At 35.8% G+C, this 14,372-nt stretch overlaps 1 protein-coding gene across 2 annotated transcripts in view; it reads left to right on the plus strand.

Moving 5' to 3' along the window:
* The window catches only part of LOC129553416 (SAM domain-containing protein SAMSN-1), a 99,329-nt gene that overhangs the window by 63,147 nt on the left and 21,810 nt on the right, over positions 1-14,372 (plus strand). For both annotated transcript variants that reach the window (XM_055422341.2, XM_088836122.1), the window contains exons 2-3: positions 4,997-5,068; positions 10,472-10,621. In XM_055422341.2, coding sequence (XP_055278316.2) covers positions 4,997-5,068; positions 10,472-10,621 — 222 coding nt within the window. The remainder of the gene's footprint in view (positions 1-4,996; positions 5,069-10,471; positions 10,622-14,372) is intronic.

The raw sequence follows: 14,372 nt of genomic DNA on the forward strand, positions 1-14,372 counted from the left end.
GGGGGCGGGAGGAGAAGAGGGCGACTGAGAATGAGATGGCTGGATGGCATCACCGACTCTGTGGACATGAGTTTGAGTGAACTCCGGGAGTTGGTGATGGACAGGGAGGCCTGGCGTGCTGTGATTCATGGGGTCGCGGAGAGTCGGACACGACTGAGTGACTGAATTGAATTGAACTGAACTGAATGCCATTCTCCCAAATCATCCCACCCTCACCCTCTCCCACAGAGTCCCAAAGACTGTTCTGTACCTCTGTGTCTCTTTTGCTGTCTCGTATACAGGGTTATCATTTCGATCTTTCTAAATTCCATATATATGCGTTAGTATACTGTATTGGTGTTTTTCTTTCTGGTTTACTTCACTCTGTATAATAGGCTCCAGTTTCATCCACCTCATTAGAACTGATTCAAATGCATTCTTTTTAATGGGTGAGTAATACTCCATTGTTTGTATATACCAAAGCTTTCTTATCCATTCGTCTGCAGATGGACATCTAGGTTGCTTCCATGTCCTGGCTATTATAAACAGTGCTGCGATGAACGTTGGAGTACATGTGTCTCTTTCAATTCTGGTTTCCTCTGTGTGTATGCCCAGGAGTACGATTGCTGGATCATATGGCAGTTCTATTTCCAGTTTTTTGAGGAATCTCCACACTGTTCTCCATAGTGGCTGTACCAGTTTGCATTCCCACCAACAGTATAAGAGGGTTCCCTTTTCTCCACACCCTCTCCAGCATTTATTGCTTGTAGACTTTTGGATAGCAGCCATTCTGACTGGTGTGAAATGGTATCTCATTGTGGTTTTGATTTGCATTTCTCTGATTATGAGGGATGTTGAGCATTTTTTCATATGTTTGTTAGCCATCTGTATGTCTTCTTTGGAGAAATGTCTCTTTAGTTCTTTGGCCCATTTTTTGATTGGGTCACTTATTTTTCTGGAATTGAGCTGCAGGAGCTGCTTGTATATTTTGGAGATTAATTCTTTGTCAGTTGTTTCATTTGCTATTATTTTCTCCCATTCTGAAGGCTGTCTTTTCACCTTGCTTATAGTTTCCCTTGCTGTGCAGAAGCTTTTAATTTTAATTAGGTCCCATTTGTTTATTTTTGCTTTTATTTCCAATATTCTGGGAGGTGGGTCTTGGAGGATCCTGCTGTGATTTATGTTGGAGAGTGTTTTGCCTATGTTCTCCTCTGGGAGTTTTATAGTTTCTGGTCTTACATTTAGATCTTTAATCCATTTTGAGTTTATTTTTGTGCATGGTGTTAGGGAGTGTTCTAGTTTCATTCTTTTACAAGTGGCTGACCAGTTTTCCCAGCACCACTTGTTAAAGAGACTGTCTTTTCTCCATTTTATATTCTTGCCTCCTTTGTCAAAGATAAGGTGTCCATAAGTGCATGGATTCATCTCTGGGCTTTCTATTTTGTTCCACTGATCTATATTTCTGTCTTTATGCCAGTACCGTACTGTCTTGATGACTGTGGCTTTGTAGTAGAGCCTGAAGTCCGGCAGGTTGATTCCCCTAGTTCCATTCTTCTTCCTCAAGATTGCTTTGGCTATTCGAGGTTTTTTTGTATTTCCATACAAATTGTGAGATTATTTGTTCTAGTTCTGTGAAAAATATCGTTGGTAGCTTGATAGGGATTGCATTGAATGTATAAATTACTTTGGGTAGTATACTCATTTTCACAATATTTATTCTTCCAATCCACGAACATGGTATATTTCTCCATCTATTAGTGTCCTCTTTGATTACTTTCGCCAGTGTTTTATAGTTTACTATGTACAGGTCTTTTGTTTCTTTAGGTAGATATATTCCTAAGTATTTTATTCTTTTTGTTGCGACAGTGAATGGGATAGTTTCCTTAATTTCTCTTTCTATTTTCTCATTATTAGTTTATAGGAATGCAAGGGATTTCTGTGTTTTGATATTATATCCTGCAACTTTACTGTATTCATTGATTAGCTCTAGTAGTTTTCCGGTAGAGTCTTTAGGGTTTTCTGTGTAGAGGACCATGTCGTCAGTGAACAGTGAAAGTTTTACTTCTTCTTTTCCAATTTGGATTCCTTTTATATCTGTTTCTGCTCTGATTGCTGTGGCCAAAACTTCCAGAACTATGTTGAATAGTAGATACATAGTTTTAAAGTCAAATCTATGAAGGCATATTTAGAAAATTTTGTTTTCTCTTCTTTTCCTTGTCTTTGCTTATTTTATCCAATTGCTCTCAGAAAGAAAATGCACATTTGCCTGTATTGAAACAAACAGATGTAGTTCTACTCTTAGATAAAAAGCAGTTTATTATGTACGTTTTTCTATGTTTGACTTTTTTCATCTACACTATATCCTGGGATCATTTCACATCAGACAAGAGATATATTTCTGTTTTTTACAGATGCACACATTTCTATTATTTGAATTTACCATATATTATTCAATCAGTCCTCTCCTGGTGAACATTGAGGTTTATAGATTTTCTATAAAAAATTTCCATTTAATGTGGATGTGCAAATCAATTTATATTCAAGTGTATCTGATATAGTTGTCTAGAAAAGAAATTTTGGGTCAAAGGGCAATTGCATGTAATTTTGTTAGTTTTTCCAAATTATCTTACACAGATATATCATTTTACAAACATATCTAATTGCATAAGGAAAGACTATACAGATTTATAGTTGAAGACTAAATATTATCTAATGCCAACAGAAGCAAAGAATTATCTAAAATATGAATTGCTTTTTTAAGTTACTGTTTTGTTGATATCTATTTGTTTATATAATAGCTCTGTCTTTAAGGGAGCTTTGTAACAAAATAATATTTGCCATCTAATCCACTATAATTATACACTGCAAAATTATCAGTATTGAAATATATTCTCATTTGTAAAGGACTATCATCTATGAAACCAGCTTACCTCCATATGATTCACCTTTTCATTAGAAAATTAACAAGAGTAGAAATTACACATTTGTTCATTATCCGTACTTCATAGTAGACATTAGTCTTTTTTCATCATAAGACATAGCCTATACATTATGAAATCATCTCAGAAAGTCACTTTCTGACAAGAGAATAATGAAATTTTAAAAACATCATTTTAAATACTTAGATTTGCTTCTTAAGGGTTTCTTAGAATGGATTGATATTTTACTCCCATGGCTTGAATCTGTTGAGTGATTTGTAATGAGATGACTGATAAAACCAAAGTAATAGTTCTGAAAACCACTACTTCTCAATCTGCTTCTACTGATATAATGAGGGGAGAATTAATTTTAAAAGATGGTGACTATTGATTACTTAATGGCAGAAGATACTGTGGAGAAGTGCTGAGGTGAGCCTATTCTGTGCCCCTCTGGGCAACATGACCCATTATCCAGTGGTGGATAACACATTGTAACATTCATTAATATTTAATAGGCAGGGCACAGACTGGTTATAGGCTACAAAAGTGCCCTGAGCACAGGCTCCAATAGGCCATAAGAATGCTTCAAGTATATAAAAAAGTAACAGCTTTCCCTGTGTTCAGATTGTTTATAAGCAGAACAAGAACACACACAATTCCCTTTTGCGATTTCGGGCAATGATGGCCTGGCAGAAATGCCTACTAGGCAAGTTGAAGTGATTAATGCTCTCGGAAATCATTCTAGGTCCGTAAGCCCTGCATGAGAAGATTGTATTTTCCAGAGTAGTTTTCAATTTCAGTCCTTCTTTTTCTCTTCTCTTGCCACAAGCTGAAGGGCTTCTTCAGCAAGGGTAGCAAGTCAGCAAAAGGCGTTAATTGTGTCTAACACAGCCATCATCTTTGGGGTGGTGTTCTGTATCACAGTGTCTATCAAGCTCACCCCTTGTCACATGTCAGGATCTTTTTATTTCAACTCATTTAAAAGAGAAACAAGGAGTTTTAAAGATAGCTAGTAGGAAGATCTGAGAATAAGAGTGCTTGCAAGGACTAAGTACCTTTGAAGCCGTCTTGAACTAAAACGGTCTGTGACTTTTAAAGGACATACAAAGTTTTACAGATTACTGACTCCCATTTTTAACTTTTCTAATTATCAGGGTATTTTTCAGTGCCACCAGCCTATTTTGAAAATATTATAAGCTTGAAATAAAATAAAGTTGTTAAGGTAGAACATATATAAAGTCTGTAACATCTGATATCCACCATCTCAAACAATATATAAAACTAAATAGTGAGAAAATATCAATTTTTGATTCCATGACTAAAGACTTTTTGAAAAATGTCTTTAGAAGAATCGTTTACCTTGCAGTAATCAGGAATTGCTTATAATTACCTGCCTAGAATGAGTTACATAAGAAGAAAAATTTAGCCTTGTAGGCAAAAAGTATCCAAGAGAACAAGGCTTCTATTAACATATTGAGCTTTCTCTCAAAACCAGTGAATGAAATTGACCTAGAGGTCTCATTGTAATTCCATGTTAAATGTGGAAAAATTCAGTTTTACCCCCAACCTAAGAGCGTGCATACCTAAATGCTCTTTTCAATTTATTAATAGGTCTGTGTATATGCTCCTTTCTCTTTCTGATATCTAGTAGAGAGTTTCAAATTATCAACGGTCAGCAATGGGAAATGTATTTGCATTAGTTTTTTGACAAATATGATCTTTATGAGGCACAATGGTGAATCTACTCAAATGCTTCCTTTTGTTTTTTTGTTGTCATTTTCTATTAGCTGCCTGGTTGTCTAGCAACACATGTCATTCTTAAAAGCAAAATTAACACTATAAGTCCAAAATAATTTAATAGATTTTCTACAAGGTGCTTAACACTATATCATGAACATAAAAGACATTTTATGAACTGTAAATATTAGAATGTTAATAACACACCATTAGCACCTTTAGATATTCCAGAAAGAAGAGTCTTTTTAATCCTGTATGCATAAGAGACTTGGGCTTATTAAGCCATAATCTAAAATATTTAGCAGTTTTATCAATGAAAGTCACAAATCCTGTTTCTTTTGCTTTTCCTTCCTATTTTACAGCGCAGCAGCAGTTTTGGGAACTTCGATCGTTTTTGGAATAATTCCACAGCAAAGCCAGATGATTCGACTGGGGTTAGTATTCCATTCCATTTTTATGAGTGTTATACAAAGCATTATGAAAAATTATGAAGCCAATATAACTTTTGCAAATTACAGTAAGCAAAAGATATATATTTAAAAAACCATAGCCTTGCATATATTTTTGTGACAAATGAACAATTATTTAGTACCTAGCACCATGCTGGGCATTAAGAGTAAAAAGCTATCTAAGAAACCTAAGAGATGTTAGGGAAGGCAGAACATCAATGTAAGAAGAGAATTATAATCTAGAGTAACACATATGAAACGACATACATGTTAAATTTTATGTAGGTTATACTTGTTTTAATTTAGGAAGTGATTAAATGGCTTAATTGGAAATTAGTTAAGGAGAGCATAGGCTGCTCATTTACACTTTCACACCTCTGTACACATTGAAATGATGGTGACAGTTCAACCATGAAATCAGTGGTGACCATTCCATGAGTGAGTTCATGCTAAATCGCTTCAGTCATGTCTGACTCTTTGCGACCCTATGGACTGTAGCCTACCAGGCTCCTCTGTTCATGAGATTCTCCAGGCAAGAATACCGGACTGGGTTGTCATATCCTCCTCCAGAGGATCTTCCTGACCCAGGGATCTAACCCCCGTCTCTTATGTCTCCTGCATTGCAAGTGGATTCTTTACCACTAGTGCCAGTTGGGAAGCCCCATGCACATTTACAAACCATGAACACCTTAAAATGTAGTGTAAGAAAAGCTTCCTATAAGTTTATTGACGTCATCATCCTCACTACATTTAACTGAGCACTTACCACGAAGTAAGCACGACATTAAGCACTTTACCTACCTGTAAGTGAGAAGGCAATGGCAAGCCACTCCAGTACTCTTGCCTAGAAAATCCCGTGGATGGAGGAGCCTGGTAGGCTGCAGTCCGTGGGGTCGCTAAGGGTCGGACACGACTGAGCAACTTCAATTTCACTTTTCACTTTCACACATTGGAGAAGGAAATGGCAACCCACTCCAGTGTTCTTGCCTGGAGAATCCCAGGGACGGGGGAGCCTGGTGGGCTTCCGTCTATGGGGTCACACAGAGTCGGACACGACTGAAGTGACTTAGCAGTAGCAAGTAGGAGATATTATTATTTTTATTATATCACTGAAGAAATATGTTTGAACAAAATTACTTTTAAATCATACATGTCATAAATGACAAAGGCAGAAAGCAACATCTTGTCCAAAGTTTGCTATTTTGTTATACTATCTCATAAATCATGGGCCAAATGTGAAAACTGATTAAAGAAGTTATAACAACTAATAAAATAGTAGAGAGGAGGGATATACACTGAGAAAAGTGAAAGTATATATTTATCATTGAACCTGATTATTTATTCATGTGGTAGATTTGTTTTAGATCAATAGGCTTTAGATATTATGCACATCTTATTCATTCTAGATACTGCATTATTAATTTTTACAAAGAATTTTATCATGTCTAATTTCTCAATATCTTTCAGATTCCTATATGTATCTATCTATATTATCTTTAAATATGTTTATTTCAGCAATGGATATTCTAGACAAAAGTAGAAAGAAAATGACATCTATTATTTCTTTATAAATACCTCTGTTAGCACATATATATGTACATGTGTGCATACTCGGAGAAGGCAATGGCAAGCCACTCCAGTACTCTTGCCTAGAAAATCCCATGGACGCAGGAGCCTGGTAGCCTGAAGTCCATTGGGTCGCTATGAGTCAGACACGACTGAGCGACTTCACTTTCACTTTTCACTTTCACACATTGGAGAAGGAAATGGCAACCCACTCCAGTGTTCTTGCCTGGAGAATCCCAGGGATGGCAGAGCCTGGTGGGCTGCCGTCTGTGGGGTCACACAGAGTTGGACACGACTGAAGTGACTTAGCAGCAGCAGCAGCAGCAGCAGCAGTGTGCATACTATATCCCTTTTAATATATGTATATGTAAACTATTTTATTCACCTATATATTTATATATATATAAACTTATGAATAAACCTTTATACCTACATGGATATAAATATATAAAATTATATGTAGCTTTATAGTCTATGAACACTTACATAATTATAAATAATACAATGCAATTAGTGAGAAACCCTATAAAATTTTTACAAATAGTGAGAAGCCCTATACAACACAAATAGTGAGAACCCAGATGTATTTTTTTTTACAAATAGTATACAGTGAGACAGAGAAGGCAACTGCAAGCCACTCCAGTACTCTTGCCTAGAAAATCCCATGGATGGAGGAGCCTGGTAGGCTGCAGTCCATGGGATCGCTATGAGTCGGACATGACTGAGCGACTTCACTTTCACTTTTCACTTTCACACATTGGAGAAGGAAATGGCAACCCACTCCAGTGTTCTTGCCTGGAGAATCCCAGGGACTGGGGAGCCTGGTGGGCTGCCATCTATGGGGTCACACAGAGTCGGACACGACTGAAGTGACTTAGCAGCATACAGTGAGAAGACCTATATAATTTTTTTAGCATGAGGGATTTCCTATTGATCTTTTTTAACATCTTTATTTTATATTGAAATGTAGTTGATTAACAATATTGTGTCAGTTTCAGATGCAGGGCAAAGTGATTCAGTTATACATATATTAGTATCTATTCTTTTTCAAATTGTTTTCCTATTTGGATTGTTATAGAGCAGAATTCCCTGTGGTATACAATAGGTCCTTGTTGGTTACCTGTTTTAAATATAGCAGTGTGTACATGTCAGCCCCAAACTCCCATATTGTATAAACCTTCAGCTTTCTATAATCCTACATAGATATATTTACTGTTATTAAGTTTTTATTCGAGAGTTGACCTATGAAAATTGCTCAGGCTCATTCAAACTTATTGATTAGTAATGGTGGCCTAGCAATTTGTGAGAGAATTTAGTGAACTTGATAAAGCAGTTTGTACATTTTTTAGCAAACCGTCATTCACTCATTCAATAAATTTGTATTGAGCATCTACTTGAGTATCTCCTTTAGGCACTCAGAAAGTACTGTTACAATACAGGTGAAAATCCTTACTTCATGAAGTCTAGAGTCTAGGGGGAGACAGACTTTAAAACAGCAACCAAAAGAACCCATAAATAAGTATCTAAATAAACTGAGGCTCAGGCTATGAAAGAGAAAAGCACAGAAAAATATTGAAATTAAAAATATGTCAACATAGTCTCCTCAAAGCTTCTGTAAATAATTATAGAAAAGGTTGAAATTAAAAATATTTATGGCACTTTTTTGAAACTTAGGCAATGGTAAGTTAACACAGATAGTAATAAACTAATATATTTTCTTATTTTAGTTTATAACTTTACAATGAAGATAGAAAAAGTTTAAGAGAAAAGAAGCATTAAAATTTTTAAGTAGCTCCAAGTTATATTTTATTCAGCGCTTTCAAATTAAGCAAAGAATCTTTGCCTTTATAACCCTGAATGTAGACATTAATAAAGTGCAATAAGAACTTAAATTGGCTGTCCATTCATATTTATCATAGGCAATTTGAGGTAAGACATGAAGTAAAACATAATATTTACTGATAATGATGTTAACTATGTGGTTACACCTTCATATTAAAATATTCAAGTTCACTAAACAGACATTTCCCATGATTTTTTATATTCGGGGAACGACTGGCCACCCACCTATTGGAGATGGTGGACAGTGTTAGACTAGATGACCTTCAAGGGTCCTTTCTTGCAAATCTTGATTATTGAGTATATGTCACCCAAAAATGTCCTCCAAGAGGGAAAAAAAATGTCAAAGTTCTACATAAGAAGTTCTATTTATTCAAAAACTATTGAGGGTCAGTTATGTTCTTGGAAATATTTAGATACTCAGGATGAATAGCACAGATAAAGTCTCTAGTCTCATGGAGCATATATCATAGTGGGAGATGCAGGCAGTAAAATATAAACAAACAAATATATTATTGGATACTGTTAAGTGTTTAGAAGAAGAATAAGTCATAGCAAACATACAGGGAGTATGGACACGTGTGCGCTATTTCAATTGGGGTGACCAGTCAGAAAATTTCTCTTCTATTACTTGGCATGTGAGTGGAAACCTGGATGAATGAAGGAAGACATTTGTGGATATCTGGTGGAAGCCAGTGGCTGAATCGAGTACAAACATTGGTGGGAATATGAAAGAGAAGCAGCAGAGGGACTCAATTGCAGTTGTTTCAAGTGTTAGCATGTATCGAAGTCACTCATAGAGTTTGTTAAAACACAAATTGTCCCCAAGTGATTCTGTCGCTACTGATCTTAGAACCACATTTTGAGAATCATTCCTATAGTGAACAAGAAAAATCTGATAAGTAGCAAGGGGTGAGATGGTTCGAATTCTTTATCTCATATACACTCTATATAATGTAATATATATATTATATTATGGGCTTCCTTGGTGGCTCATTGGTAAAGAATCCGCCCGCCAACCCAGGAGATTTGGATTCAATCCCTGGGTAGGAAGATCCCCTGGAGAAGGAAATGGCAAACCACTTTGGTATTCTTGCCTGGGGAATCCCAGGGACAGAGGAGGCTGGGGGACCACAGTCCATGGAATACAAAAGAGTCAGACACGACCTAGGGACTAAATAACAACAATATTATATTGCAATATGTATTATAATAATTGCATTATATCACATTATATTATGTTGTTATAGAGTCTTGTGAGCTGTGAACATTGTTTTATTCTAAGTTAGAGAAATCACTGGTTTAACAAAATTCTTAATAAGCAAAAATCAGAAGCAGTCTAAATAGAGGTTTGATTAGTATGTGGAATACATAAAGATCTCTGTTCTAATGGCTGGAACCAGTTCATAATTAATGTTACTTGAGATTGTTGGAAATGTGCACGCATTCATCACCTGTAAGATGGAAAAACTGGTTTCTCTGTGGATTTAATTAACTCAAAAATTTTAAAAAAATAACCATGACCATTTCAATTTATAAGAAGCAAGAAGGTATGTTAGTGCCTGTTCAGCATGGATAGATGCTATAGCCTTTCTAAGGCCTCCAAAAAATATCTCTCATCTAAGTAGATATTCACTCATCATGCCTGCCATTTTTTTTCTATTTTGTCCATCTCATAAACAGGAAGGACTAAAGTAATTCTACTATACAGCTATTAAAATATAGCTAAAATTATCTTTAATAATTTCAGATGTGAAATTCATGTCTTTCAATAACATAAGTTTTACTTTCTGAGTCTGTAATACAGGTAACCAGACCTAGACAATTTTAAAAACGTGCATTATTTTCAGATTATTTGAAATTTTGAACACTGCTGCACAGAATGTATAGGAAGCCCACAAATTTGGAATCTTCTCACGATGTTTTCAGATCAATGTTTTTCATTACTTCCTTATTTTGTCTTTTGTAAACAATTCTAACTAGGTATATGAAGGGGAACCCATAAATGAAAGTGGAGAACAAAACAAAACTTCACATAATGGAGGAGGTTTAGGTAAAAAAATGAGAGCTATTTCCTGGACAATGAAGAAAAAAGTGGGCAAAAAGTACATCAAAGCCCTTTCTGAAGAAAAGGTAAGTGTCCTCTGTTAATCGTTTGTATTTTTCTATTAATGTATTTCTTAAAATATGGAACAGGTTCTTCTAGATATAGAAGTACTTGGTAGCTTATGAAGGACGTCAATATACTTTTTTCCTCGATAATTTTGCCCAGAAGTTGGGTGGAAGACAGTATTATTGTTCACATTTTAATAGAGGAAACAAGAGGCTCAGAAAAATCCCGCGTGTTGTATGTGAGGAATGTAGATCATTTATGTTAGAACAAACAGCAATACTTCATTTCTTTTCATTACCAAATGATACTCTGTTTTATAGATAGGCTTCATTTTACTAATCGTTTCATCAGTTGGTGAACATTTGGGTTGTTTCCACTTGGGGGCTATTGTAAATAATGCTGCCATGAATATCTTCGTTCAAGATTTTATGTAGAAAAATTCTTCATTTCTCTTGTTTATCTGATACTTTGAGAAAATGGCAAAGTATCTCCTAAAGAAATTATATCATTTTACAGTCCCACTACAAGTGTGCAAGAGTTCCAATTTCTCCACATGCTTGTCAACACTTGTTACTGTCTGTCTTTTTTATGTTAGCCTTTCATAATGGGTAGGAAGAGCATTGTCATTATACTTTGATTTGCACTTCCCTGATGGCTAATGATGTTGAGAAACTTTTCATGTACTTATTGGCCATTTGCATATCTTCTTTTGAAAAATGTTTATTCAAATCTTTTACCTGCTCTTTTAATTGGGTTGTCTTTTTATTGTTGGCTTTTATGATTTTTAAGACAATATATTATGATACAAATCCTTTATGAGATATATGGTTTGCAATATGATATATTTTCTCCCATTTGGGGATTGTATTTTCACTTTCTTGGTGGTATCATTTATAGCACACATGATTATAATTGTGAGTAGTCCAATTTATTTTTTCTATCATCAGTTGTGCTTTTAGTGTTATATCTAAGAAACCATTGCTTGATCTAAGGTTACAAAGATCTACTCCTCTGTTTTCCTCTAAGAGTTTTATAGTTGTAACTATTAAAATTTGGGGTATCATCCATTAATTTTTCTACATGGTGTGTGGTAGGAGTCCAACTTCACTCATTTGAATGTGGATATTCAGTTATCCCAACATTTCTTTTTGAAAAGACAATTATTTCCCCATTGTATTGCCTTGGCATCTTTATTGAAAAATCAACTGATCATAAATATATGGATTTATTTATGGGCTCAGTTCTATTCCATTGATCTGTATGTGTTATATCTAGTCTGTTTTTAACCCACTTCTACAGGATTTCTCTCCCCAGTACTCCATGAAAACGATAGTCACAATCAGTATTAACCTCTGAGTCTTCCTGAGGCTTGTTCCCAGATGCTTTACTCAGTTTAGTCTCTCTTCTAAGCGATCTCATTTTGTCTCATGACTTTGTTTTTCACAATTACATCTCTAGCTCTGATCTCTTTGCTTATCTGTTACACAACCAGTTTCTTATTTGATATTATCACTTAGATGCATAATAGATATCTAGAACTTGATATTCCTAAAATGGAATTACTGACTCTCTGTGCTGTACAAAGAGTTTGTTTCTTGTCCAGTCTTCCAAGTAAAAGCAAAACTATACTAATGGTAGATGTTGTAAAGAAAGGAAGGGGAGGAGAGAGAGAGAAGGAGAAGGAAAGGAAAAAAAGAAGAAAGCCTATAGATCACCCAAAATTCATTCTTTCTCCCACTCTTCATAGCAGTTCATCAGCATATCCTTCTAGTTTTAACTCCAAAGCATATCTAAAAACTCTTAACACCTCCATGTAAGTTATTCCTGCTTTAGATTAAGTAAACAACCTCTCTTGCCTAGATTACCTAATTGGTTTCCTTTCTTTCTCTCTTTCCTCCATAAAAGCCATTCTCCACATGAAAGCCAGAAAGATATTTGAAAAGTCAAGTTCAGAACACATCACTCCCTCAGTTAAAATTTTACAGTACCAAAATGCATTCCCTTTCTCTGATGTGTTCATTACTGTCCTCTGAGAAGTAGACCCCAAGAAAGGAATAGACACACCAAAGACTTACTGGAGAAAATGCCTATAAAGGATAAAGAAGAGAAAGAAAAAATGAGCAAGAAAATCCTTTAGAATACAGTTCTGACAACTATAAAATGAGACAAAGAGGATCATTCAAATCTCACACTTCGGCACTGTTTTAAGAAAGCTTTGGCCAGATTGACAGGAAGTCCTTGAATCCAGGGTTTTCATTAAAGAAGTCCCACATCCTACCAGCATGGATTCAAATTGTAGCCCCACTGTTTAAGTCATTGGTACGTGGCTTCCTCGCGAACACAGTGGTGAACACAGAGGGCCAGTAGTCAGGGATGTCAGAAAAGAAGGTCCCACAGCAAGAGATCTGAGTATCTGAAGGGTCCAACAAGAGATTTGCATGTTCACTACAAGTGGCTGAAAAAGTTCCTTCCAATCTGGCTTCAGTCTACTTCTCTGAGCTCATACCCTAATTAATACTCTCCTTGCTCTCACTCAGCTCCAGCTATACTGGCCTTGTTGTTTTCCTCTGCATGTGTGCATGTCCAGTTGCTTCAGTCATGTCTGACTCTACAACCCCGTGGACTGTGGCCCACCTGGCTCCTTTGTCCATGGGATTTTCTAGACAAGAATACTGGAATGAGTTGCCATTTCCTCCTCCAGCGGATCTTCCTGACCAGGAGATGAAACCATCTGCCTGCACCTCCTGCTTTGCAGGTGGATTCTTTACCTACTGAGCCACCTGGGAAACCCTTTCCTCTGCATAACTCAAGTTAATTCTTTGTTTAGCTATTTTGTTCCTGCTATTTCTTTTGAGTGGAATACTATCTCCAAATCTTCATATAAGTCACATTGTCTTATCATTCAGATCAATAATGCAGACTCTTACCATTTAGATTTGGTGGTCCCTCTAAATCAGTCAACCTTCCTCCAAACCTAATCTGAGTAGCTAAACCTCTCACTTCATCCAGGTTTATTTCCTTCATAGCACTGATTCGCTGAGATTGTCTTGTTCATTTTGTTTACACAAACCTCCCCAAAGAGTACACATGCACACACACACATGCGCTTGCACACACACATGCACACACACACACAGAGCCTGAGAATGTACCTAAAATGTACCTTATTAAAGGTCGGACCCCGAGTCTTGTTTACCATGGTATCCTCAGTTCCCCCAAACAATGCCAGGTACTTAGAAGATGTTCTACAGGCTTGTATTGAATGATTGAACAAATGAATAAAGGAATGGATAAAAGCAGAGAATCAAACTAAGCATATATTATATGTTTATTCTGAAGTTTTATCAATGTTTAGAAATTCTAAAAAATGAGGAATATTGAATTATATTTTGATGAGTATTAAGAAATGCATAGGTTTTGTTGAAACTATCTAAATATGGAAAGCATTTGAGATGTTTTCAAGCAAATGTAATTTCTTTTGAAATTGTCTGTCTTTCCTAATTTTATGCAAGATTTGCTTTTCACTTGACTAGGTGGCAAGCACCGTATGAGATTTGTAAAGCTTCTTAGATAAGCTTTGCTTTAGAATTGCAAAGTGTGCATGTTTTATTCATATCTAGTGATCTGGTAGGGTGCAAATAACTGACACGAAGCAACTATGCAGAGTTTAAACTTGTAATATCAGATCTCAAAGGATTAGTAATGGTGGTAAACAGATGATAAGGAGAACATGAAGAAACAAAAGCGCTTTAACAGATAAAGTACAAATGT

This window comes from Moschus berezovskii, chromosome 1, assembly GCF_049115385.1.
Source record: "Moschus berezovskii isolate FMDL1 chromosome 1, NW_MosBer_1.0, whole genome shotgun sequence".
NCBI classification, from domain to species: domain Eukaryota; kingdom Metazoa; phylum Chordata; class Mammalia; order Artiodactyla; family Moschidae; genus Moschus; species Moschus berezovskii.